Raw genomic sequence first — 27,063 nt, 5'->3', positions numbered from 1 at the left:
AATGTAGAATCTTAAAGGAGAGGTCTCATGTCAGACAGCTTTTGCGATGAATCCTTTTGAGTGTTAATCTCCAAATGACCAAAACACATGTTTGGTTGCCTTGGTATTGACTGAACAATGTCCTCTACTACAGATCCTTTCTTTTGTGATCTTCTTCATCAATTTGTTAGAGAAGTATAACTGATAATTACTGAGAAATAACATTGTTGTTGACATTTGTCTGGGGTTTCTTCCATGAACATAGGAGAGTGGTAGGGTGGCCCTTGGGGAGGATAACCCATTCCCGGGAATACCCATATCCAGGCAGCTTGGCTGGGCATGGAGGATCCAGGTCCTACCTGGAGAAGAACTTGAATGCCCAGGTTGAGGGTCCTCAGACTACTTTGTCTCACCTGGAGAGGAGCTGCACAGCTTCCTGAGAGGCAAAGCGCTGTCTTCCCAATTCTGGTGTCTGAGGGCTCTCAGAGACCTCCTGCTTGGTCCAGGGCTAACCTTGCTCAAAACAGTTGCAAAAGTACAACCTGTCCTACAGCCACAGACCAATCTGTGGGTTCCAGAGTACAGATTATCAGGCCTGCTGAACAACTCCCTGGCTGATCTCAGATGCAGAGAAGGGACAGCTGCACAGCAGATGTTGTCATCAAATGTGTCTGAAGCAGGGCATATCTGCAACCAGGCCCTACCTACCATGACTGGAGTAAGGCACTTGGCTCTAGAGACAGCCTCTCTGGAGGACAGTCCACTAGCCCATGCTAAGGCCACTGTGAGTGACCTATAATGTGACTGAAATGCTAACATTTTATTTAGAGCCTCTACAGATGGTATATTCAAATTTTGAAACAATCATTTCAATATTAGTCTCATCCGTCTCTATTTCATGATCAGTTTGGTTATTCCTAAACCCGCATCCTGTGAAAGACAAGAATATCACTTAACTACAGAGTGGACCTGGAAATTTTCTTAAGGAAGATTTAGGGATCCCTTGGTGATAGCTGGTGATCCCTAGAAAGCTGGTGCAATCTGGATAAGACTGGTGGATTGCACCAATGTTCATTTCCTAGTTGTGATACTGTCTATAGTAATGCAAGATGCTGCTACTGGGGGAAACTGGGTGTGAGGTGCTGGGAATCTCCGTGTTATTTCTTACAACTGCATGTGAAGCTATAATCATCTCAAAACAAAAATTTGTTTGTTTTTTTTTTAACCAGTATTTGTAAAAACTGTGGCTTTTATTTACTAGGTCCATTGTTGACAGAAAAGAGGACTTGTGAATTCTAAGGGGCCGAATTTGGGATTCTCAGAGCACTGCATTTTTACTAAGAAATAAGTGGGAGAAGGCAAGATAAAAGATATGACTTAGGCTTGGTTTCCTGCCACATGGGGAAATTAAATTGTTCTCCTATGCTAAAGGGAAAGGCTTGGAGGGCAAAATGAAGACGGAAAAGAAAGAATGAATGTCTCTGAGAGGGGCTGAAATTCTCAGAGTGGGGTGATAAAACAAGACAGTTTTTAGGCCATGTCAGCAGACTATACCCAGATCTTCTGGTCTGGGACCCTGGAGGTGGCACTCTGTAGATTCCCCTCACCAGCTCTGGGTGTTCACAGCAAGGCAGGGGAGGGTTAGGCAGACAGGGCCTGATGTAGACCCTCCTACCCTCTGGCACCAATGGGACGTGGGAGCCTGGAAACTTCCCCCTCACCCCTGAAGCCAGGTCAGCCACACTCCCTGGGTGCAATCACCATGCATTGTTCCTGGGCGGGACAGGCAGGCCAGGTGACACCAGCTACAGGCAGTTCACAGCAGCCTGTACCCAATGAATAATCAGCAAAGAATGACCACAGGAGGCCAGAGGAGCAGACAGGTGCCCAGAAGCCCAGAGATGCCCTCCCAGGCACCCAACACCCAGGAAGGCCAGCAGAAAGGGCAGGGGAAGAATCATGATTTAGTTTGAATCTTGAAATTATCTGAGTGAAAACGACAGGCATGGGCAAGTTGAGATTAATTAAAGAAAATGAAAATTATATTTCTGCACATCTAAGTCATTATGCCAAAACTTTACATCTGCTACATGAATGAGCAAGAAAAAGGTGAAAAATGAGGCCTTTTGTCCCTGGCTTTTGGCCCCACAGAGTTTGCACCCTCACTCTCGGAGAGAATGAATGGACCCATTGGACATAATTGTGCTTACTCAAAGTCAATGTGCCCTCCGAAATAATTCAGGAAACAGCTCTTGATTGACAACCACATTGTTTGTGGCTGTCCCCCAAAATGCTTTAATGAATGGTTTAGAAATACACACGAATGAAATCAATTAAGTGGTAAGAGCACTGTAATTACCCATGTTGGCACCTTTCTTTGGCAACTGAGCGGCTCATTTCGGTTAATGATTTCCTAATTAGTAATATTTAACTTGGCTCCCATCTCCCAACCTCTCCTCCTCTTAGCAGCAGGCTGTGTCACACGCTGAGGCTCACCTGCTTAGAGACCTTGGCCCAGGTTTTCTTCAGCCTGTAGATGGCACTTCTGTTTAAGGCCGAGGTGATTTCCAGCACACCGTTGTAATTGTGCAGGCATCGGCAGATGTCCGCCACCGCCACCCATTTCTCGATGGCGTTGGCACGGGAGCTGACATCAGCATAATTCATTATCTGGGAGGCCACCAGGTTACTCATCTGAGACAATCAAAGAGCCCAGAAAGGCAGTCTAAGAGCCAAAGCAATGCATTTAGGCAAATTACGTAAATTATCTGCAGACATGTCAGGAAGGCAGGATGTTGATCATATTCTACATTTAGCTACCCACTTTCTAAAAAGACTAAAGTCTATAAGAATAAACTAATGAGCATCTGTTTGTCCTTTGAGTGAAGAGAGGGATTATCTGGCTTCCCGCTTGTTGGGGGAAGAGGTGATTTTGTTCATCAGCAATTTTGATGGTGTCATTTCTAATAATTACTGAGGAAATGGGACAAAATAACCTAACGCCTGCGGAAAGGCAACGTCTGCAGATCATGGATCACTCCCTGGGGCCTTTCCCCTGACTCCTCGGCCCCCAACAGTGTGTGATTCCTCACTCTGGGAAGCCACAGTTACCACAGAGAAAGAAAACACACTTGCCCCCAGTTAGATCAAATGCTGAACTGATTAACTCTCAAACCAGAATCACTTGGCTGCAGGGAAAAGGAGAACATTTTCTTCGTCTTATCTTGTTCTTCACCAGCAGTTAAAAGGACCTACAGTTTTGAGGCTGAGTACTGTAATTTTATTACTTAAAACCAGTTTAAGAAGCTCAGCTCTTGCAATATGGAAAGGAAAAAAGTGAAATAGGATTACCATATTAACAAAGGTAATATAGGGCATGTAATCTTTTTTTTTTTTGAGACGGAGTCTCGCTCTGTCCCCAGGCTGGAGTGCAGTGGCGCAATCTCGGCTCACTGCAAGCTCCGCCTCCCGGGTTCACGCCATTCTCCTGCCTCAGCCTCCTGAGTAGCTGGGACTATAGGCGCCCGCGACCTCGCCCGGCTAGTTTTTTGTGTTTTTAGTAGAGACGGGGTTTCACCGTGTTAGCCAGGATGGTCTCTATCTCCTGACCTCATGATCCGCCCACCTCGGCCTCCCAAAGTGCTGGGATTACAGGCGTGAGCCACGGCGCCCAGCCAGGGCGGATAATCTTATATCCATACACTAAATCTGATGGATTCACCCATTCTTTGATGATTCTGAAGATACTTAAGACCTCATAGTGCCTCAACACCACTGTGGAAATTCACTAAAGCACCTACTGCAGTGCTATTCATTGAGGGCCTGCGCATCCTTAGCGTGAGGAGAGGAATTATTTGGAATCCAGTTTGTTCCGGGAATAAATGGTTTTGTTAATCAGTAATTTTGATGATGAAGTTCTTGCCAATAACTATTGAGGAAATGGGATAGAACAGATTCTTTTAGGTGCTGGGAACAGAAAGACAAATAAATCCATCCATGACCTTAATGCAATCTGAGCCTAGGTAGGTAGGAAGGGGAGGGTTGCAGATACGTAGACAGGTAAATGCCATGCGGTGAAACACAAAGTGAAGTCTATTCACGGCGGTGTTTGAGAATAAACAGGCAGCATGGGGCATCTGGTCTGGTACAGAGGAGGCTTCCAGGAAGAGCTCATGCCTGCATTGATTTTTTTTTTTTTTTTTCTGGAGACAGGAGCTTGCTCTGTTTCCCCAGGTAGAGTACAGTGGCATGATCACAGCCCATTGCAGCCTCAACGTCCAGGGCTCAAGTGATCCTCTCACCTCAGCCTTCACAGGTATGCACTGCTATGCCTGGCTAAGTTTTTGTATTTGTAGAGATAGGGACTCACTATGTTGCCCAGGCTGGTCTTGAACTCCTGGGCTAAAGCAATCCTCCCACCTCAGCCTCCCAAAGTGCTGGGATTACAGGTGTGAGCTATAGTATCCAGCCTTGCATTGAGTCTTAAAGGATCCAAGTATAAGAGCAAGGGAACAGAGGTGGGAGGGATGGTGTAATGGAGGATCTGGCAGCCATCTGAGGGGCACAAGAACTGGGAAAGACAAGGGTGACAGATGGGCTGGGCTCTTGTATGCCAGATTGAGCAGTTGGGACCATATCCCTAAGGTAAGGGGAAGCCACTGACGGATTTTTGTCAAAGGGAGGGAGATAATTAGATTGACCTTTCAGAGAAGTCATTCCTGTGCCACTGCATGAAGGATGGTTTAAGGTATATGTGCTTTGGTCAAGGATAGGCCAAGGCAGACATCCGGGCCAGAGGGACTCAGTGAGTTTAGAGCATTGGCGTGTAACTCCACTATTATCACAGCCATGTAGCCAAACATGGAGGGCCATCACTTGGCTCTAAGCCACTGTTGTCTGTAAAAGGTATAATTGCCCTATTGACATGGTCCAGGAGCTCATGCCCAGAGAGAGAAAGAGTTAAGTTGCTGACCTTGAAGGCAAGGGAGAGCTGGCCACATAGCTATGCGTGGGAGTGACCGGCTCAAGCAGCTGAGACAGAGCGGATGGCATAAGAGAGCTGCTGATGAAAGAGCTGCTGATGAGAACTCCTGCTGAACAAAATCATCTTTCACCTACCTACGGCCCCCTGCATGTTCTTTCAGGTATCCACCCACTCCCCTCGGACCTCAGCATGGGCTGGAACCTGACCCTGAACCTAACAGATGGATTGGAGGGCAGTGAGGTTGCAGGGGAGAGATGAGTTAGGAGCTCCTGGAGAGAAAGGATAAAAGGCCACGTATCAAGGTGGTGGCAGCGGGGAAGGCAGGGTGGGGAAGGGCCTGAGATACCTGTAGATTTAGGGTTTTCAAATATGGTGGGCAGTGGTAAGGGTGAGGTGGTGAAGGAGATGACGTCTAGATCCTGGGCTTGGGTGAGTGAGTGTATGGTGAGGCCACTACCCGAGACTGAGAACAGAGAGGACAATGAAGAAGCAGGCTTGGCGGCCCTGGGGTGCAGATGAAAGGTTCCATCTGTCATTGTCAAGAGTGCAATGCAGCGGCCGTCCCAGCGGAGGAGATATGTGGGTCTGGAGCCTGGGATCAAACCTCTCTTTGAGTGTCCATTATATCCCGTGTGTTAGTTCACCACAGGTAACAGAGGTTAGTTTCCCACAGCAGGGAACCTGTTTCTCAGGGCAGGGACTAGATGGGCCATGCCCCCTGTCCTTCAGGCAGCTGCGGCACTGAAGCTCACTGTGTGGTAGCATTCACTCAGCATCCACGTACTCTGGGGAAAGCCTGCATGAAACACTGTCTTGGGAATCTAAACTGTCGCTTTTGCATTTTGATTCTAGATGACTTATTAATTGACCTATGGGGTTCCTGGTAGTTTGTTGTCATCGTTGTTTTTAAAATCATTATTCCTTTTATTATAGTTTAGTGAAACTGGAAAGGGAGGCTTCCCGTTGCCTGGATAGGCCAGAAGACACTCCCACACCTGTTACTTGTTTTACCACAGAACTAAGACTATGAGAACAGCACTAATTAAGAGCGGGGAGGTATAAAAGCATCTCCCAATCTTACTGCTGGGAAAAAGCAGAGCGGGAAGATGGACCGACAGCTGGCCACTGCTGCACAGAACTACAGCAACAATGGGATTATGCTCCAAGAGGCCCCTTCCAACCCTGGAATGTAATTCAGGCTGAACGTTCAGTAATGATGAGGACTTGCACCAACCCAGCCTTACCGTCACCAGCACCACCAGGGGCCAGTGACACATGTACTGCGCATTCTGTTAGTCAGTTTATGACCAGGAAGTAGTGATGATGATAAAAATAGGAACAGCAACCTGTACATTATTGAGCACTTACCAGACTTGGGTACTGTCAAAGGTGAACCTCTTATGTCAGGAAGTTAATTGGACATTATTACATTACTGTGAGCTCCTAGAGGAGATGTAAGCTTGTCTTCAATATCCCATCAATTCTATTTAAAAAGTGGGTGGCAGGCTGAGTGCGGTGGCTCACGCCTGCAATCCCAGCACTTTGGGAGGCTGAGGCGGGCAGATTGCCTGAGGTCAGCAGTTCGAGACCAGTCTGGCCGACATGGTGAAACCCCGTCTCTACTGAAAATACAAAAATATTAGACGGGCATGATGGCACGCGCCTGTAATCCCAGCTACTCGGGAGGCTGAGGCAGGCAAATTGCTTGAACCCGGGAGGCGGAGCTTGCAGTGAGCCGAGATCACGCCATTGCACTCCAGCCTGGGTGACAGATTGAGACTCTGTCTCAAAAAAAAAAAAAAAAAAAAAGGGGGGGTGACAGAGTTGCTTTATTTTAGAGGAGTCTTTAGACCCCAATATCCATCTTCTTGTAACACGCCCAAGGTTTTACTGTTATGGTTACTCACGTCGTTGAAGTGTTGGCTGGTTTTCATAATGTAAGGAGTTCTTTCGTTTTTATCCAGCTTCATCCACCCCTGCCCAAGAAACTCCCTGAAAGTGAAAAACAAAACACAAAACCAATTAAGTTTTTAAAAATGTGCTGGCTATGATCCTGGATGATTGTCATGAATATTAGAAATATTCCATTTGACACGGCCTAGAATGGTTCCTGACACCTGCTGCTGCCAGCCTCACAAGTGAATTTTACCTCGGCTCTAGTAGTTTACCTCTCAATGCCAAAAAGGAAGATTCTTCAGTTTCCAGCTTTCTCTTATAAATGTTTGGAACTGCGTCCCTATTAGGATCCTATAAAGGCTTCTCTGAAGGTGGAAAACAAGAACCAACACAAGGGAAATAAAGAGGTTAAATACTACCTTAGAAATCAAGACTATTTTCCCAGGATTAGCTTTTTTTTTTTTTTTTTTAAGACGGAATCTCGCTCTGTCGCCCAGGCTGGAGTGCAGTGGCCAGATCTCAGCTCACTGCAAGCTCCGCCTCCCGGGTTTACGCCAGTCTCCTGCCTCAGCCTCCCAAGTAGCTGGGACTACAGACGCCGGCCACCTCGCCTGGCTAGTTTTTTGTAGTTTTTAGTGGAGACGGGGTTTCACCGTGTTAGCCAGGATGGTCTCGATCTCCTGACCTCGTGATCCATCCGCCTCGGCCTCCCAAGGTGCTGGGATTACAGGCTTTAGCTTTTACAAATATTAAGCCTTAGCAGAGGGTCCAAAAATTTCATCACTGCCAAAAATGTTAGTCAGAAGCAGAATTTTCTCCCTCCGCTCTGCCCTGCCTGCCATTCTCCTGGAGGATGCAGATTTCAAAGGCAGGGATCGTGTTTTGTTCTCCCCAGTGCTCAGGAGGGTGCACATGGTCAGGGCTGAAAACCGCTCCTTTTAGGCTTGTACCCCACGTTCCCCTGACCAGGCAGTTCAGCGGGGCAGAAGCTCCACCTGGTCAGATGGGCTGTCTTCAGGGCAGCATCCCTGATCATTCCCTTCATTCCTGAGCAGGTCACCAGACACAGCAAGAAACAAGGGACAAGCGAGATGGAGCATATAGGAATTATTTTGTATAGGCATTAAAAACACTCGAAATTACTCTGACACGTACTTAAGTTGACTGAGTCCCTGGGCAAGGTTCTTTGTCCCTTGCTGTTGTTGGTCCTGCTCCCACCCTGCAGAGTGCTGGACACAGAGGTGTGCCAGTTCCATGGATGGAAACAATTGGTAGCTATTCACACAGGAACTGAGGGGACACACACACACACACACACACACACACACACACACACACACAATCTGCCTTAGGAATAATGTCAACTTCTAAGCCAGCTAGTGCAGCCAAGCCCTGCTGCTGTCGGGGGTGGCACTCACTCGTAGGGAATGCTTCTGAAAATGACATGGTCCAGGAGGGTGATCTGTTCCGCCAGCTCCATGGCCGACAAGGACTGAAAGCATTCGGCCTTCATGCAGTCAGTCTGCAAGAGATGAGGGAGGGAAATGAAACACCCGAGAGAGGGTGCCTGCCATCTCATTGCAGGTCAGCAAGGCAAACAGCGGCGTGTGTGGAAGCATGAAGTTCACCACTAAATTCTAACTGTGAAAAAAATAGCAGAAAGCTAAAAATATCAAAGCCAACATGAATATCTTAGACCAACTGCTAGACCCCACGCCAAATGTGGTTCATCTCACAGAGCTTCATAGATAGGACAGAAAGCCTAATGCTACAACACTCCTGATCAGTTACAAGCATATTGCCCACCTTGGCGAGGTAGTTTGCACATAGTTGTGCTAGATAAAAATGTGGTCAGACTTACCATTTGAATTATATCCTCTAATTTTAGGTGGATGTCATCTTGGTCATCTTGTGAGAGGGCCCTGAAAAAGATATCAAATTATCCTCCATAGAAAAAAAAAATAGACAACCTAGGAACAAAACTACAACATGCAGTTTGGTTTTCCTTGGATGGGAGGTCTGAAGATGTGGGTCTACAAGGCCATGCAGCACAACCGGCTGCTGCGCTGGAGATGAGCAATCCCCAAACAGAAAACATGCTCAAGGCATGAGAGAATCATCGGGACAGCTGATTTAGAACAAAGAGCCAACCGGTGAGATGGAAAGTTGTAAATGAAACCACCACCATCACAGTGAGTCTGAGGGTGAGCTGGGTGTGCTCTGAGTTACCATCTATAATGTAAAATGGAGCATCGTCTAATGCTATCAGCCAGTAATACTCCTAGGCCTGAGTGCCCTCCTCCCCACGCCTCTATCCCCTACCGTAGGCCTTCCCTGCTCTCACAGAGGCAGGAGACGCAGGGCCACCCCCTTCTCAAGCTTACGTAGACCAGAAGCACAGGGGGTTCTTATGTAGCAAGACTCTGAACAATGCCAGACAGGAGCCAGCAGATCGCTTCTTCCCCCTTGCATTCCAGGTGGACCTTCCTCAGACCCTTTTGGCCCTGAATCTCATACATGTTATTCAGCTCTCAATAAATAGCTTTTAAAAAATAAATGATGAATGAATGAATGAGTAAATGAATAAATACAAGTTAATACCTTAGATACTTGTTTCAGACTACAGGGTATTTTATGTCCAACAGAAGTTCAGAGTCCAGGAAAACTGGAGTCAAGTAGGCATCCAATTACATAATGTGCCATTGGAGCCAAGGATTTTATGTTTTCCAAAAGGAAGGCACAAGCACATATTAAAAGTATTAAAATAGTTAAACGGTCCCAAACCATGTCCTCTGCCTGCTGCAGGAAGCCAGTTTTTAAAGAAGTAATGATGATGCATTGTTCTGTTGTGTTCTGAGTTGATTAAAACAACCACCACAACCCTCAAAAATATAATATCAACAGAGATGGCTTCCTGTATGCCCGCTCTGTGCCAGGCATGTGCTAAACATTTGACATGCACTGTCTTCTGTATCCTAACAAATCCCTTCCAAGGGATTGTTATACGGGATAGTGGATAATGCAGGCATTGTGATCTCCGTTTTACAGATAAGGAAACAAAAGCTCAAAGACACTAAGTTGCCCAAGGTTGTGGGCCCTTCCTTTACTCTGCACTTCTCTTAAGCAGGCTCAGGGAAGGCACCTCTCCAAGGCTTCCACACACAGCACAGTCGATAAACACAGCTCCCTTTCCTCGGCTGTCTGAAGGGGGAGCAGGAGGCTTCGGATTATACCAGCAGCGGCCCTCTTATTGGCACTTAGCCATAGTATTTGTGAGTAGAAAGAAATAGTCATCTTATCTTAAAGGGCAGATTAAGATGTGGAAAAAATAAGTTAAAGCTAACTCTTTCTCCCAAGCCTATTAAATCGCATGAAGGGTTACACATGGGGGATAAAAGTGACTTTTCTGAAAGTGCACATCATCTTTTCCGCCATTCTAGGTTCCCGGAGAGAGATCGGTGGCTCCATAATTATGTGTACCAGTGGGAAAGATCTTTTTACGAAGCTGGATAATATCTTTCCCTTGGAAAGAAAAGGTCAAAAAGTTAGTTAGCTCCCATCAAATTGTTCCTCTTCTCAATGATCTTACCCTCATTTTCCAAGATGCACTCTGGTTCCATTAAGTTACCTAACATTTTATGTCTTCTCACTGACGCTATGTGGGGTGTGGGGATGACTCTTCTATGACCTGAGCCCATCACAGTGGAACATCCAAGAAGTTAATCACTGTTTCTTTTATTTTCTGGCATGTTGGGTGTCTAGAAAAATCTCTACACTGAATAGATTTTGAAGACAGCTAGTTAGACAACTTTGGAGGAGGAGAGATGGTATTTTAGAAATACAAGTTTTGAGTAGAGGTTTTTATTTACAAACAGGGCAATAAACTATGTATGGCAATTAAGTGTATTCATCAAGTGACCCCTGTGAGGCTGTGAGTCAGGGAGGCTTCATTCAAAAGAGCATTTGCTTTATTGCATTAATGAAACCTATGTGTAAAAACATGTTTTATGTTCATATCTCTTATATGTCAGGAATGCATGTAAATCTCTAAAGTCAGGGCTGCACTTAACCACCATATGATATGTTTTTTATCTCTCACAGTCATAGCCTGTATTTTCTAGAGGGCATGGTTCAGAATTCTTTCCCTTCAGATGTGGAGGCCTCTGCACTTCTGGTTCAGTTCCTAGAGAGAAAAGATTTGCTTCTCGTCTTCTGGCGACCCTTGGGCATTGATGAACATTCCAGGATCTTGGGTTCCCCACCACCATCACTACCACGTCTATAACAGTATCATCAGTTTAATAATTGTGCGTTTATAATGAAATACCAAATAAAAGGAAAAGGGATTATCCAAGTTGTATGATTGGAAAATTCCTCTTTCCATTAGGGTAGTCCAAAAACAAAGCCAAAAGCAACCAGTGTCTGTCCTGGGATTGGTCCACACTCTCTGTGTGTGGAAAAGGTGATGAAGCCTAAAGAATGTTGAGTTTGAGTAAGATCCAGCCTGGTTTCACTTGGGCCATATGGCCTTAATGGTAGAAACTACTTTTTCCGGGAACTACTGTCAGTGCTTCTAACAGTAATAATACTCACTTTACTACGAGTGCTAATGACTTTTCAGGCATCAAGTTAACCTCCTTACACATTTCACGTCATGTACTCTTCACAACAACCTAATGAAGTAGCTATTACGAGTCCAACTTTATAAATGAGGAAACATGTTTGGAATGGTTGAGAACTTGACCTCTGTAAATGGCTGAGCCAAGATTTAGCCCTGTGACATCCTGCAAAAGGTAGAATCAGACTCTGCTCAGTGCTGTAGTTTCAAGCTGTACTGCCTCCTAAAATTTCTATTCCCTATCAGTCCTACACTGCTAATTCTCAGGTCATTATTCAGCAAAAAGAGTTGGCACATCTGAAGCCTGATGAATATCAAGACCTGGGATGGCAAACAGGATTCATCTTAAGAACCAACTCCAACTAACTGACTTCTGAGGTCACCTCCTGGTGCAGAGAGAAAACTCTCAGAATTGATGGGTAAAGTCTGGCATCGGCGTCTTGAGGGGATTGGCAACAAAAGGCCCTCATGTTGGTTGATCCTGACAGTTTTTCACAGCCTGAACACCCTCACTTCCCTGACAGCTATTTAGTCAAATATCCCTAGGGGCACAAACTTCCAGAATGTAGTTTTTAAATATTAGTGTTTTAAACGCAAAGAGCATAACAAACCAGTTATGAAGAGAGAAGAAACAGTAATCACTCAGAGTCCCTCATGCACTGAAACCCGGCTTCACCTTAATATGTACTTACAATTTCAAAATCTGAAAACAGACACAGTAATGGACTCCCTGGGCTTATTTAGATGTTTTCATAGAATGGAAAAAGTGGAGAAGGCCCCTAATTGTTTCCTAGGGCTGCCCTAATAAAATCCCACAAACTGGGTGGCTTAAAACAACAGAAATGTATTGTCTCACCTTCCAGACAGAGGTCTGTAATCGAACTGTCAGCAGGGCTACGCTGCCTCTGAATCCTGGAGGGGAACCCTCCCTTGCCTTTTTAGCTGCTGGTGGTTTGCCAGCGATCTTTGGCCTTCTTTGGCTTGCAGCTGCATAACTCAGACTCTGCCTCCATCTTCAGATGGCATTGTCTCTGTGTCTGTCTTCCATGGTTGACTTCTTATAAGGACACCAATCGAAGTGGATTGGGGTCCACCCTACTCCAGTACCTCATCTTAACTGATAACATTGGCAATGGCCTTATTTCCAAATGAGGTCCATTTTGAGGTATGGGAGGCTGGGACTTCAATGTTTCTTTTAGGGGGTAGGGAGATACAATTCTACCCATAAAAGTCCCTTCAGCAAAGAATGGTCCGGCTATGGGATCTTCAGCTAATGGGGGCTAAGAAAGACTTACAGGCCAGATGCTAACACATCACAAACCAACATCTGGTGTTGCTGCTTCAGGAAGGACTTGCAGAAACATGGACTGAGCTAAAATAGACTGCCTGTGGATGATACAAGCATTCTGGATAGCATGTAACAAGGAGACAATACAGCCGAGCTTCCAGGAAAGGAAGGGTCATTTCTGGAGGTTGTAAATGAAGAGGGAACTAGAAATCAGAGTGATAAAGAAGTACCAGACCCTGCAGAGAGATGCTGGGCTTCCCATCCCCAAGCAAGGACAGAGGACATAGTTATGAGTGAGCTGGGAAGCTGCAACTGAAATGTCTGCACAAAGCCGGTGATGGCCGCCCTTTCCACATAGAGTGGACGAGAAAAAAATCCACCCACCAGTTCAAGAAGCTATAAGAAAGCTTGTTACCCACTTGGATACTGGGTGCAACAACTATGGACACAAATCTCTAGCACGATGCCCAAAGTTGAAGACTTTATCACATAGAAGTGTGGAGTCCTACCTTAGACAATCCCCCACAATTATACCACCTACATCATGTGGAAATCCTAAACTGACAAGCTGTAGAAAAGTTGGTCGGGACCAGTGAAATGAGCCAAAGAAAATTCATAACTACTCTGTGATGTCCCATCCACAATTTAGGTGCATGAGACTCCTATAGACACTACCACTCTCACACACATGAGCTTACAATAACCCACACGAGGAAACATCATTTCTCTTTGATGCCTGCTGGACTCGCAGGAGAGGCTCCTCAAGGGTTCCTTTCTTTAACTGTTGGTTCTACGGTAAACCGCTGTGTGCCTCCGTAGATAACGGCAATTGCACTCCACATGAGTTATACCACCCTGTCCCAAGTCTTCCTGAGACAGCAGACCCCACATTGCCCCCAGGAAAGAGAAGTTGACACATAACACTTTACTGCTGAGAACATAGGCCCCACTGTCCCCAGGATTCTAAGATTTATTCTTCTGGTTTGCTAGGCTCTTATTTTCTATGAACAAACAAGAATCAACCAATGTCATCCAGTCGGCATCTTCAGTTGCCTTCACCTGAGGATATTTGCGGTGGCTTTCCTTTCTTGGGGAAGAAGGTCTGGGTCTCGCAGAACTTCTTCTAGTAAATTTAGGACATTCATCTTTAGTTCATTGTTGAGTTCAAAATCCTATAAAATAAAATAAATCTTTTTAAATTTTAGTTTTGAAAGGGTTATCTCTGTGACACATGACACCATTCTCCATGATAAATTCTCTAGAAGCTAGGTATGGAAATTAAAATGTATGGACCCTAGAGTCCCATGCCACACCTAGGGTCCCGATTTACTTGGTTTGGAATGGGGGTCTGTTATTGGTATTTCTGACAGGCTCCCCCCGTGGCTCCCCAGGGGGTATAAATGTGCAGTCAGTGTAGGGACAGCCACTGGGAAGGTTCTTAAAACAGCTTACAAGGCCCTGGCCCACCCCTCCAGCCTCTTCTCTCACACTGCTTGCATCCCCGTGGCCTGCAACACATATCATGCCCCCAACACACTCACACTGTCCTAGACTTAACAAATGCCTTCAGTTCCTCAAGAGATATGTGCTTCCCGTAGCGTGGAACACTATGCCGCCTCCACACGTTTATTTCTATTCATTTTTTGGGCCTAGGAGATGATATGCACTCTCCCTGGAGTCTTTCTTAATTCACCCAGTGGGATTGGGAGCTTTTCTTTGTGCACCCATGGCACACGTAACTCACAGCTGTCAACCCTCTGTATTACATTGCAAGGGCCAATTTAATTGCCTGGCTTTTTTCTGGATGATGAGTAAGATCAGTAACTGTGACATATCGGTATCTCAAAAAATATTTGCTGCAAGAATAAAATCTGTCATTTGAGCAGTAACTTGAATGAAGATATGCTAAGGCTATCAGTATCTATATCTACATCAATATAGATATGCTAAGAGCTAAAGAATGATACAGACTAATGGGGCCACGTTCAATGAACATAGAAGTGAGATTGAAGAGGCACCCACTGGGGACAGCTGGGACAATATGAGCATCAAAATGAATAATAAGAGTAATGAGCAATAACCAGTTTAATAAGAAGAACCTATAAGTCCTTATTGATATTGATGCTCACAAAGCCAGATTTTTAAAAGGTAGAAAATAAAACTATTCTTCTTTTTTTTAATCACAGGGTCTCCCTTTCTTTGTCACCCAGGCTGGAGTGCAGTGGTGTGATCACAGCTCACTGCAGCCTCAAATTCCTGGGCTCAAGTGGTCTCCCACCTCAGCCGCCCAAGTAGCTGGGACTACAGGTGTGTGCCACCACGCCCAGCTAATTTTTAATTTTTTTGTAGAGACAGGGTCTTGCCATGTTGCTCAGGCTGGTCTCAAGCTCCTGGGCTCAAGTGACCCTCCTGTCTCAGCCTCCTGAAGTGCTGGGATTATGAGCGTGAGCCACTGCACCCAGCCTAAAGCTATTCTTTATAGTAGAATTCCAAATAGTAGATGCAAAGAAATAAAGGAGTTAGAAAATCACGATTTTCTTTTTTTTCTTTTTTTTTTTTTTTTTGAGATGGAGTCTCACTCTGTCACCCAGGCTGGAGTACAGTGACGTGATCTCGGCTCACTGCAACCTCCGCTTCCTGGGTTCAAGCAATTCTCCTGCCTCAGCCTCCTGAGCAGCTGGGATTACATGTGCGTGCCACCACACCTTGCTAATTTTTGTATTTTTAGTAGAGACAGGGTTTCACCATGTTGGTCAGGCTGGTCTCAAACTCCTAACCTCAAGTCATCTGACTGCCTTGGCCTCCCAAAGTGCTGGGAGCCACCACACAGGCATGAGCCACTGCACCTGGCCAAAAATCACCATTTTCAACCAAAGCAGTAATCACTGATTCAGGCAAGGATCATGAATGAATGCTAAAATGGTTGAATGAAGTGTATTAGAGAACAGAATTAACAGTGTCAGAGTACACCTCAGAGATTACTTATTAATCACAAAGGGAGAATCTGGCAGATATCACCTTACCCCAAGCAATCAAAGTTACCATCCCCTATGATGGAAGAAACCAACATCATATATCTACTAATGTAATGATCTATAATGTAATACATCCTTAGTTTTTCTGCCTAAAATGCATGATATTGATCTAATTTTAAAGAAGCATTGGCCTGTACCCTTCAGAAATGTCAGTGTCATAAACAACAGAGACAAACTGAGGAACTCTTCCAGCTCAAAGGACACCAAAGGGACAACAGCTAAATGCAGGCTTTGAACCTGGAGTCAAGAGGGGAATGCTTTAAAAGGGCATTACTATGACAACTGCCAAAAATGGAATCAGGACTGTGCACTAGTAGAGAGCATTCTGCCAATGGTAAATTTTCCTGAATTTGATCATTTTACTGTTGGCTATGTATGAGCAGGTTCCCCACTTATACACTACTGGTGGGAATGCAAATTAGTTCAGTCCCTGCGGAAAGCAGTTTGGAGATTTCTCAAAGAACTAAAAATAGAACTACCATTTGACTCAGCAATCCCTGGGTATATACCCAAAGGAAAATAAATTGCTCTACCAAAAAGAGACATATACTTGCATGTTTATTGCAGCACTGTTCATAATAGCAAAGAAACAGAATCAACCTAGGTGCCCATCAATGGTGCATTAAATAAAGAAAATGTCGTATACATACATCATGGAACACTATGCAGCCATAAAAAATGAAATCGTGGGCCAGGCACAGTGGCTCACACCTGTAGTCCCAGCACTTTGGGAGGCTGAGGCGGGTGGATCACGAGGTAAGGAGATCGAGACCATCGTGGCTAACACAGTGAAACCCCGTCTCTGCTAAAAATACAAAAAATCAGCTGGGTGTGGTGGCGGGCGCCTGTAGTCCCAGCTACGCGGGAGGCTGAGGCAGGAGAATGGCGTGAACCCAGGAGGTGGAGCTTGCAGTGAGCTGAGATTGCGCCACTGCACTCCAGCCTGGGTGACAGAGCAAGACTCCGTCTCAAAAAAAACACAAAAAACAGAAAAAAAGAAAAAAGAAATAATGTTCTTTAAAGAAACATGGATGAAGCTAGAGGTCATTATCCTAAGCAAACTGATGCAGAAACAGAAAACCAAATATCACATGTTTTCACTTATAAGTGGCAGCTAAATCTTCGGTTCACATGGACATAAAGATGGCAACAGTAGACACTGGGGACTCCAAAAGGAGGGAGGGAGGTGGGGTCAGGGCTGAAAAACTTCCTATTGTATACTATGTTCACTATCTGGGTGATGAGATCAATAAAGCCCAAATCTTAGCACCACACAAAACCTGCACATGTACCCCCCCGAACTAAAATAAAAATGCAATTTTTTTTTTTAAAGAACAGGTTTTTGTTCTTAGAGGGAGTGGGGAGAGAGAGAGAGAGAATACATGTTAAACATGGGAATGATTACTGAGGGATTCTAGATGTGTGTCAGTGTACTTTCTTTTATTCTGGCAATTTTTCTCTCAGTTTGAAAATTTTCAAGGTAAATGTTGGGAAAAAAAGAACAAAAAGGTAGAACTGTGTCTCTTACATTCTTTAATTAAATGTATCCTTATAAAACACATACAGGCAGCAGAGAGGAATTTTTAGGTATTCGGAGATGAACTGAACACTGCAAAGTCTTGCTTTTGAGGATCTTACTCGATAGACTATATCTTTATATGTACAGACATGAGTGTTTATTTTCCACCATATAAAGTTACTTATCATAATTACATTTTAACTTTAAGGGAAGTAATTATGAAGCACTGACATTCTGAATCCTTTTAAATGATTGGAGAGAACCTTATTAATTGCAACAAATCAGATAAAAAGAAAACAGCAAGAGTTTACTATATTTGGTAAAAACAATTAACAAGATCATAATTTCATAAATTGTAGACAATGCAAATCTAATCTAATTTGAATTTAGTATTTTTTTTACCTCAGTTTGGTGGTAAATGGTGTAATAAACTATTCCCAACATTTTACTTTTCACTGTTTGACCATAGTCCCAATTCTTCAGAAACAAGAGCCACTGGGGCCCAGGAGCAACACAGATGCCAACATCTCCTCAATATGTGGCTTCAGATGATGTTTTCCTAAAATTTCACCTATTTATTGCCAAACACCTTCTAGCTATTAAGTTTTTAAAAAATGTATGTAAAGAGAAGAGAGTAACAGTTTGCCAGTGTTCTTTCCTTCGGTTCCACTCCCTCCTTCATTTCAAGGTAAAGGGATGTTTGTAAACAGTTAATGCTCTCACCTTCATCAATCTGTGTGCACCGCATTCTCAGCCATCAGGACTTTATTTCCTTAATGAATATTTCATATATATATATATATGAGACAACCGAGTCTTCATGTAGCTATGTCAGGTCTCTAATGATGCAAATAATCTGATTATCATAAATGCACGATTAGTGTGAAGGATATCAGGTTACTGTGTAGACCGTGTTGAGGGCCAATTAGTGGTTTAATCAGCTGGCATTGGTGAGTAACTACTGTGCCCCGTACTGGGCTCAATGGGACAGAATGCTTCTGGGGCCCCAGGATGGCAAGTGTGTGAAAGGTCTTGTTAAGAAAAACATAATGTAATTTTCTTATTTTGAACTCTGGGACGACTGGCCTGAGAGGGACCTTTGAAAGACTTAATGAAATCTGCCAAGACACTATTTGAAGCATGACAAATGGTTGCAGTTGAATAGTTGCTTTGCTGCTGATGATATAAATCAGACTCTGATATAATGCAAAGCAGAATCTCTGATAACGGAGTAGGAAATGGAAGAATTTTTGCCATCCATAATTTTCACTTACATTTGCACAGGTTTTTACAATGTACAAAGTGACCTTTAGTATGTAACTTGTTGTTGTTATTTGTTTGATTTTGAGACAGTCTCACTCTATTGCTCAGGCTGGAGTATGGCACAATCTGGGCTCACTGTAGCCTCTGCCTCCCAGGTTCAATGGGTTCTCATACCTCAGCCTCCCGAGTAGCTGTGACTACAGGTGCACACCACCACATCCAGCTAATTTTTGTATCTTTTGTAGAGATGGGGTTTTGCCGTGTTAGCCAGGCTGGTCTCGAACTCCTGACCTCAAATGATCTGCCCTCCTTGGCCTCCCAAAGTGCTGCGGTTACAGGCGTGAGCCATGGTGCCTGGCCGTGTATATAATTTTAATTCTTCCTCAGCTGACCCAGCATCAGACAAGACAGGAACCATGATCTCAGGGTCTCCTGTCACATATGGGCCACAGAGGCTGAAGAGAGGTGATCGCATGGGCTGAGATGAGAAGCATGGGGAGATGGAGGGGCTGGGACAAGAACACCAGTCCTTCTGACTCCTTCATAGTCCTTTATACTTGCCCTTCTCAAACTGTCATGTGGACAGGAGTCACTAGGGGTTGTGGCTAAAATTAGATTCTGATTCAGGGGATCTGGAACAGGGATAAGGACTCTGCGTTTCCAACAACCTCCGGGGTGATGTTGATGCTGCTGGTCTGGGGTCCACATTTTGAGTAGCAAGACTTTACATTACCTTTGTTTATCTACCAAAAAAAAAAAAAAAAAAAAAAAAAGGTCATTAAAAAAACTCTCAAAAAGTGAAAGAAATCTAGATCTTCTGATGTACTACCTAGAATGGATGATTTTATTTTTTACAAATGCTTGTAAAATACAGAATTGGTCATTGAAAAGTCCCTGTTGAAAATACGGTAGCTCCTGCTCAATAAAAAGAAATCTAAAGCAGCAAAAAGACATTTGCCCTATTTAAATCCAGAGACAAATGATTGCTAATGTCTGGCTGATAGCCAAGTTGTAATTGTCCAGCATTTAATTTTTGGCTACATTTCCCCAAGTCCTGAAACGGTGGGAATAAGACTTACCCGAGTGCCTTCTTGCAGGCAGCAATCGAGGCGCCCACAAGATGGCACTCCCGGGTCGGCATTGGCCCTGGCGCGGGCCCCTGGGTGGAGCCCGCAGGCCTGGAGGAGGGACGTCGCCTGCCCGTGTTTAGGACGCAAAGCCCGAGGAAGCCTTCTGCGCCAGGAGGGCGAATCCATGGCACCCAAGAGACTCTGAGGTACTTATTGAAGTTATCAAAGCAACAGCATCTAATTTAGTTTTTGTTTTCCAATTCCTGAAGCAGGGATGTGGAGACAGAGGATTCGAACAAAGAAACCGCCCTGCTCTCAAAGGTGGAGCACTCAGAAAATGCAGGACATTTATATTTCATTCTCTGAAAAGGAGCCCATAGCTCTTGTTCCTTCAAAAAGAATTACTGAGCAACTCAACAAACAAGGCTCTGCAGTGGAGGCGGAGCAGCAGACTTCTGGGTGGGTTTGCACATGAAAGAAATATTAACAAAAGAAACGGGAAGAGGCTTGAGGAGGGCGCCCATCTGCAAGGGCCCCCCTTGGGGACACCCTACTGACCCTTAGAAGAGGCTGGGCCTGGAAACGCAGGTCCGGAAACCACCTGCAAAAAGGGGATAGTTCTGGCCAGGAACAAGACAAAAACTGTGGAAGGATGGAGTGTGGCCCCCAGCACAGGCTTAGGAGCAACACATTGTCCACTGATGATGTCAGAATCCTCCAAGGGAGAGATGCTATTGTGAGATGAGTCTATTTTACCAAAATTGTATTGACTTCACTCAACATGTTCATAAATAATTAGGAAAATCAGCATTTTCCCTGGATCGGTTGGGAAAAACAAAACAAAACAAAACAAAACAAAAACCTCCTAAAGTAATTATAAGTAAGACAGTGAGAGACTGCCCCATACTAGGTAATTTTTTTTGAGACAGGGTCTCACTCTGTCACCCAGGCTGGAGTACAATGGCATGATCATGGCTCACTGCAGTCTCAACCTCCTGGGCTCAAGGGATTCCCCCCACCTCGGCCTCCCAAGTAGCTGGGACTACAGGCACATGCTACCATGCCCAGCTAATTTTTAAGATATTTTTTAGAGATGGGGCTCTCTCTCTGCTGCCCAGGCTGGTCTCCAACACCTGGGCTCAAGCAATCCACCTGCCTTGGCCTCCCGAAATGCTGGGATTACAGATGTGAGCCGCCACACCGGGCCACATTTTAACTACTTTATTATCTCATTTAATCATCAATAGCAATCCTGCAACATAGTTACTATCATGATTACCATTTTGCATGTGGTACAGAAAATCTAGGTATCTTATCCAAGGTCACACAGTTAGCAAGTGGTAGGCCCAGGACTTAGATCCAGGCTAAACTCTTGGCTAAAGCCTGAGTTTTTAACTGCTATAACCACTCAGCCTCTTGCGAAAAAGCAACTATCGGGCTGGGCACGGTGGCTCATGCCAGTAATCCCAGCACTTTGGGAGGCTGAGGCGGGTGGATCTACCTGAGGTCAGGTATTCAAGACCAGCCTGACCAACATGGTGAAACCCCATCTCTATTAAAACATACAAAAATTAGCTAGGCGGTGGTGGGCGCCTGTAATCCCAGCTACTCAGGAGGCTGAGGCAGGAGAATCACTTGAACACAGGAGGTGGAGGTTGCAGTGAGCCGAGGTCGTGCCATTGCACTCCAGCCTGGGTGACAGAGCAAGACTCCCATCTCAAAAAAAAAAAAAAAAAAAGCAGCTATCAGTGAATTAGTGGCTGCTGGCTTGGGGAAGGGTAGGCTGAAATGTCAAACAGTTGCTGAGCCTGGAACTATTTCCCTTCACTGATGACCATTTGAGACAGGGATCTGGAAACCGAGGTTTCCAGTCTGAATAAACTAGTTTGCATTAATAAGGCTAGATCATATACCAGAAAAATCATCTGCAAAGCAATAAATCAGATTTTCTAGCACTTTAAAACGAATCCCTGTTGATAGCTTAGGCATTTTGGAAATGATATTCATTCTTGCAGGAGAGCAGGGTAGTAATTAGTAATTTACTATACATGGCCAAGGGAACTCTAGGACATTGGGAAAATCTGATTCAATAAATGCAGTTTGAGGCTAAAGAGAATTATGAGAGTAATTTTCTCAGTGTAATAAGTACAGTATATTCCTGATGGTGGTCAGAGGTTTTAAAAGGAAAGTGGAAATGCTGCAGAGTGGATTAAAATCACACAAATAATTTTAAAATCTGGAACAAAGAGCTTAGAAAGAAGGACTCAGGATGTGTTGAGCTCAGAAATAAGAGGTGGGGGTTTAACGTAATGATTTTCAAGAAAATGAAAAGCATACTACGGTTTTCCGTCTTCTCTGACGACACAAGATGAAGAATTTAAATTGTGGTGTAGAGTTAGGTTAGATTCGGGCCAGTTTGTAAAGTGGGAAGCTGAGGCAAAGGTACCGAATGATCATGATATATGCAAATCAGCCTTGACAGGTCTGGGGTACACAGGTTTGCATTCTTCATGTTCACGAACTGGAGACAACCTCCTAAACCAAGGTACTTTTCAGCTCTTCTGAGGAGAGGAAACCTTATTCAAAACTTTAACGTTGAAACCCTATTCCAGGGGAGATTGTGCTGGCTAAAACCTGGGATGGGAGGCTCTGCAGGGTACCTGCTCACCTTGCCCACCGGCCACCACCCCTGGCCTGCCTGCGTGGGCGCTACCTTGGGGCAACAGGGACTCTGAATCAGGGCTTCTCACTGGAAAAGTGAAAGGATGGGGTTTTCTGGCATTTTCCATTGCCTAACTACAAAAATATTTTCAAAGCCTCATTGTTCACACAACGAAAAAGAACATTCTAATAGAAAAACATAAGGAAGGGCAGTAAGTTTGGAATTAAACCCTACAAAGCAATACGGCAGTAATTCTAAACTTTCCAATACACGTTCAACACTTACTAGTCATTAACAATTCATCAGGTTCTTGAATCTTCAAAGAGGAACAGAATGTAGAGAAAATATATGCCTGACAATCATCTAGGGACTTATATTTCAGGTGGTAAAACCCACAGGCAGTTAAACCCCAAAACTGGTAAGCTCTGTGCCCTGCTCCTGGTCAGCCCTCAAACGTTTGTTGAATGAATGCATAAAAGTCCATGGGGGAGAATACTTGACTTTGACACAAGTGGTAACAAGCTACCTAAGTTTTAAACTGGTGGTTTGGGAAATTAGTTTAGCAGATGCAAAGTGGGAGGCTCCTGGGAGAAGGCACAGTGAAAATGTGGAAGATATGTTAGAACAAAAATAACTGGGAAGAGGCAAATGGCAATGAATGACACTCATTCAGTGAGAAGGAAAAAACCATCTAGAAAACTATTTATTTGATCATTTGCTGACAAATGACTCTGCATTTGAATGACTTGCTAAAATTCAGCCCCTAGTTCTGAACAGCTGTGCACACAGGAATCTTTAAATACTGCCCCACAGCCCCGGAATCAGATCACTTCCAAGCTTACATCTTTATGCCCCAAAAGGGAATCAGTCAGTTTAAAAAGCATTTACCAGAAAAAGAGAGAATCTTTTTTTTTTTTTTTCCCCAGATGCTGTGTTTTCCATTAAGTAGGTGGTAAATTTATATGGATTGTCGTTTTCAAGAAAATGACAAAGACCAGAGGGAAAAAGAAAAGTCTGGAAGGGCGTCCTTTTATTGCTGATATTTAAAACTGTATTCAACTTTCTTAGTTAAAGAATGCCCCTTGCCAACAAAATTATCTTTAATATAACTAGAAAGTAGTCTATTAGTTATACTTTTGTTTTTACCCTGATCCATAGGAGGGAAAAAGACTGATAAAGAAAGCTGGTGGGTGCATCCTTCCTTCCCCAAGGAGAAGATGCACTCCGAGTTACAGGAAGTAGCATCTTTGGCATTCACCCAAGGAGAGACTTTATGCGAAGAGATTGGGAGCTATAAGTTAGTGACATCTGAGAGCAGAGTGGAGAGGAGAGGAACACAAAGAGAAAGGCAACAGGCAAGGCAGAGCCATGGGGCCCTGAGAACCAGTTGATACACAAGTGTTAAGTCAGCTCTTGACATCCTGAGGCAGCTCTGAAGTGATGGAGAGCACTGGTCCAGGCCTGGTCGGATCAAACAAGGTGATGTCAGGATCATCGTTCCCCATGCTGAGGATTGCATGCCACAGTCTCCAGAAATGCTTCCAAGGTCCAAGAGTGATTACAAGAGTGGGGAGACAAATGAGGAAAAATAAGGGCTCTCCGTGGCACTGGCATCAGAAAATCCTTACAACAGAGCTAAGAAGCTATCGAAGTACATAAAATTCCATCAACGAAATCCATCCACGAAGAGTTAAGGAATCACACTAGTTCAATGGGGAAAACGTTTCTGTTTCGGCAGCTAATGAAAATGGAAAATCAGTGCCACTGAAGACACACTTCCTAAAAGCTTAAATCTAGCTTATGCTAGCTTAATAAATCCTGCTGTAAATGTCTCACTGTAAGGAGAGTTTAAAGGATAACAATAGAGATGTATAAAAGATAAGAAAAAACTTTGGTAAGTAGTTCAAGGAACTAGGATTTTCTTACTTGGTTGGTTGTTTGCCTGGACCAGAGAAAAAGAGAGAATAAAAATCTATCTTTGGAATTAAAGAAAAGAAAATCCATACTTATCAGATAATAGTTTCATACATTTCATATTTTCCAGAGAGAGATGACAAATAATTCATTTGTGCATTATAACTCCACACAGATAATTTTGCCAATTTTACAAATGTGGAAACTAGCAAGCTAACAATGGAATCCAAACTAGTGTGCAAGTTTCCAGGTTTCTCTCCTCATCTGAGACCTTTTTGACCCAGGAATCTCTGAAGAACTAAAGTGAAATGTGACGCCTAAGGCATCTGTTCTGAGGGGAGAGGGAGAGGGCAGTGGTCAGTAAAAGATCACAGCAGGACTCAGCACTGCCATAAAGATAAGGGTCAGCCTATGTGTCCAGGAAATCAGAAGAACTCAAAAGGAACTGAAGTTGCTGGACTATTTAAATTAAATGGAGCATTCTCTATTTCATTTCGGCTGCTGTCATGGCAAATCTGTTTGTGAACAAACACTGGTGCGTGCCTGGTAGATGTTTCGGATCTCTTGGCTGAGATACGCAGAGGCTGACAGTGTGTCGACAGCTAGAAGTGAATGGTTACTGAAGAATAATAAAAGGGTGAGACTGACATAAAAAGTATGTCAGGCGCAGTGGCTCACGCCTGTAATCCCAGCACTTTGGGAGGTTGAGGCAAGTGGATCACAAGGTCAGGAGTTCGAGACCAGCCTGGTCAATATGGTGAAACCCCATCTCTACTAAAAATACAAAAAAATTAGCTTGGCGTGGTGGCACATGCCTGTAACCCCAGCTACTTGGGAGGCTGAGCCCGGAGAATTGCTTGAACCCGGGAGGTGTAGGTTGCAGTGAACGAAGATCGTGCCACTGCACTCCAGCCTGGAGAAAGAGTAAGACTCTGTCTCAAAAAAAAAAAAAAAAAAAAAAAAAAAAGTATATAGGCCATCAATTATCCTCTGGCATGGTGATTGTGTAAAATCATTTGTGGCTGGGCACAGTGGCTCATGCCTATATTCCCAGCACTTTGGGAGGTGGAGGTAGAAGGATCACTTGAGGCAAGGGGTAGGTAAAGTCTATAGTGAGCTACAATCGCACCACTGTCCTCCAGCCTGGGTGACAGAACAAGACCCCATCTCTGGAAAAAAAAAAAAAAAAAAAAAAGAAACACACATGCAAAAACAACAAAAAAAACCATAAAACACCATTTCCAGGGTTGAAGCAGTAGACAGCTCATTAGTCATTTAAAAACATTTCATAGCTGCTAGCATCTCACATTGAGACTGAATTTTATCTTCTTATTCCTGGTATCCCCATCAGTCCCACCAGCTGGGGACATGCCCAGGAGCCTTGTGGCACTCTGTGGCCCCTGAGCAGTGGGCAGCATCTCACCCACTTGTCAAGGTGGGATGTCTGGGGTCTTGAGGCTTCAAGAACAGTGGGGGTTTCCTGGCCCTTCACCGCAGGCAGCTCTAACTGTACCTCCTGCAGGCAGGTGGCCTGGGGAGGCCGGCAAGGGTGGCTACTGTCACCATCTCAGCCTGGGAGGTGCTGCAGTGGTTGTCAGCAGAGGCACAGCACTCCTCCCTGCACCAGCCTTTAGCAAGTACAAATCATTTAAGCAACACAAAATAGACTCAGGGTCAAAAGCAACTTTCCTAAGGAAAGATTGAGAAACAGGGAAAGCACTGGCAGTGTTGACATGTGCTATTCTCGCTGTCCTGAGTCAGAAGCGGTGTTTTTATGTTTCATATTTTGAGCAGTCTACATCTCAACAGTTGGCCTGCAAGATGGAGAGGCTGCGAGATTGGGGGTTCCCGGCAAAAATGGTGCAGCCAGACGGTGCGGACTGAAACCTGCTGCTGCCATTTGCTATGGGTGGAACCTCAGGGAAATGGTTCAGTCTGAGCTTCCATTTCCCCATCTGTAAAGCAGTGGTAATAACAATATCGACCTCCTCTCCCTCAAATGAGTGGAGTCATGGTAGGTGACTTAATATTTGAAAACAAAACAGTGTCTGACATAAAATAAGTGATACAGTATGTTATTTTTTAAAATTGGGGTTCTGTCATTCAGAATCCGTCCTCACAGAGGAAACTACCTTCATTCTAAGAATCAGGTTCTCAAGTCACCCATAAAAGATCATGTGCCCCGTATCATAACTAAACCGATACCAAACTTCAGCTGCTCCTAGATGACTTCTATGCAATTCAATGCTTCCTCCTCCTTGTTCAGAGTCCTAGTGACACACTTTTCCACGGGAAGTCTCATCCAACCATGGTGAAGGCTCAGGGAAAGGGGCTTATAAAGTCTTGAACATCTTCAGGAAGTGGGGACAGGAAGCGCCATTCCCAGTGGAGGCATCTTCCTCCTGCAAAGAGCTCAAAGGTCAGGGCCTCATATGCTGAGACTGCCTTGCAGGTGGAAGAGAAGATCCGCTCTTTAAGGGCAGAGACTGGGCTGGGAATGTGACGGAAAAGTACCCTGTGGCCGACTGGCACGAGCCCAGATGGACGAGGAGGGCAGGGCTGGAAGCAGGCCAGGAGCCATCAGGAGAGGTGACAGCAGCTGCCTGCTCAATAGCCGGTTGTTTCTTTTGCTTCTCGTTCTCCTGCCCACACTGAAAATTCTGCGCTGTGTTTGTCCTGGCCCAACTTTCATTTCAGATTTGGAACAATGAACAAACCTCAACTCAGTGCTCTAATTCAACACTGAGTTTTGTGTTTCACTAGGCAATGCCAGATAATAAACAAAAAAAATTTAGAAGGGGCCCCTGTCATCTGTCAAAATAAGAAACGGAAGAG

The 27,063-nt window shown here is 44.5% G+C and overlaps 1 protein-coding gene across 2 annotated transcripts in view; it reads right to left on the bottom strand.

Moving 5' to 3' along the window:
- Window positions 1–27,063, bottom strand: part of RASGRF2 (Ras protein specific guanine nucleotide releasing factor 2) — a 266,077-nt gene that overhangs the window by 17,713 nt on the left and 221,301 nt on the right. For both annotated transcript variants that reach the window (XR_003119799.1, XM_025387425.1), the window contains exons 19-23: window positions 13,825–13,937; window positions 8,721–8,781; window positions 8,278–8,381; window positions 6,871–6,955; window positions 2,476–2,673 (exon numbers count right to left, since the gene is read on the bottom strand). Coding sequence is in view for 1 of the 2 variants with exons in the window: in XM_025387425.1 (XP_025243210.1) it covers window positions 2,476–2,673; window positions 6,871–6,955; window positions 8,278–8,381; window positions 8,721–8,781; window positions 13,825–13,937 (561 nt within the window). In the remaining variant the exon portion in view is untranslated. The remainder of the gene's footprint in view (window positions 1–2,475; window positions 2,674–6,870; window positions 6,956–8,277; window positions 8,382–8,720; window positions 8,782–13,824; window positions 13,938–27,063) is intronic.

The sequence above is a fragment of the Theropithecus gelada genome, chromosome 6, assembly GCF_003255815.1.
Source record: "Theropithecus gelada isolate Dixy chromosome 6, Tgel_1.0, whole genome shotgun sequence".
Lineage (NCBI taxonomy): Eukaryota > Metazoa > Chordata > Mammalia > Primates > Cercopithecidae > Theropithecus > Theropithecus gelada.
The sequence above is the reverse complement of the archived record's forward strand: the minus strand, read 5'-3'. Positions and strand labels throughout refer to the sequence as shown.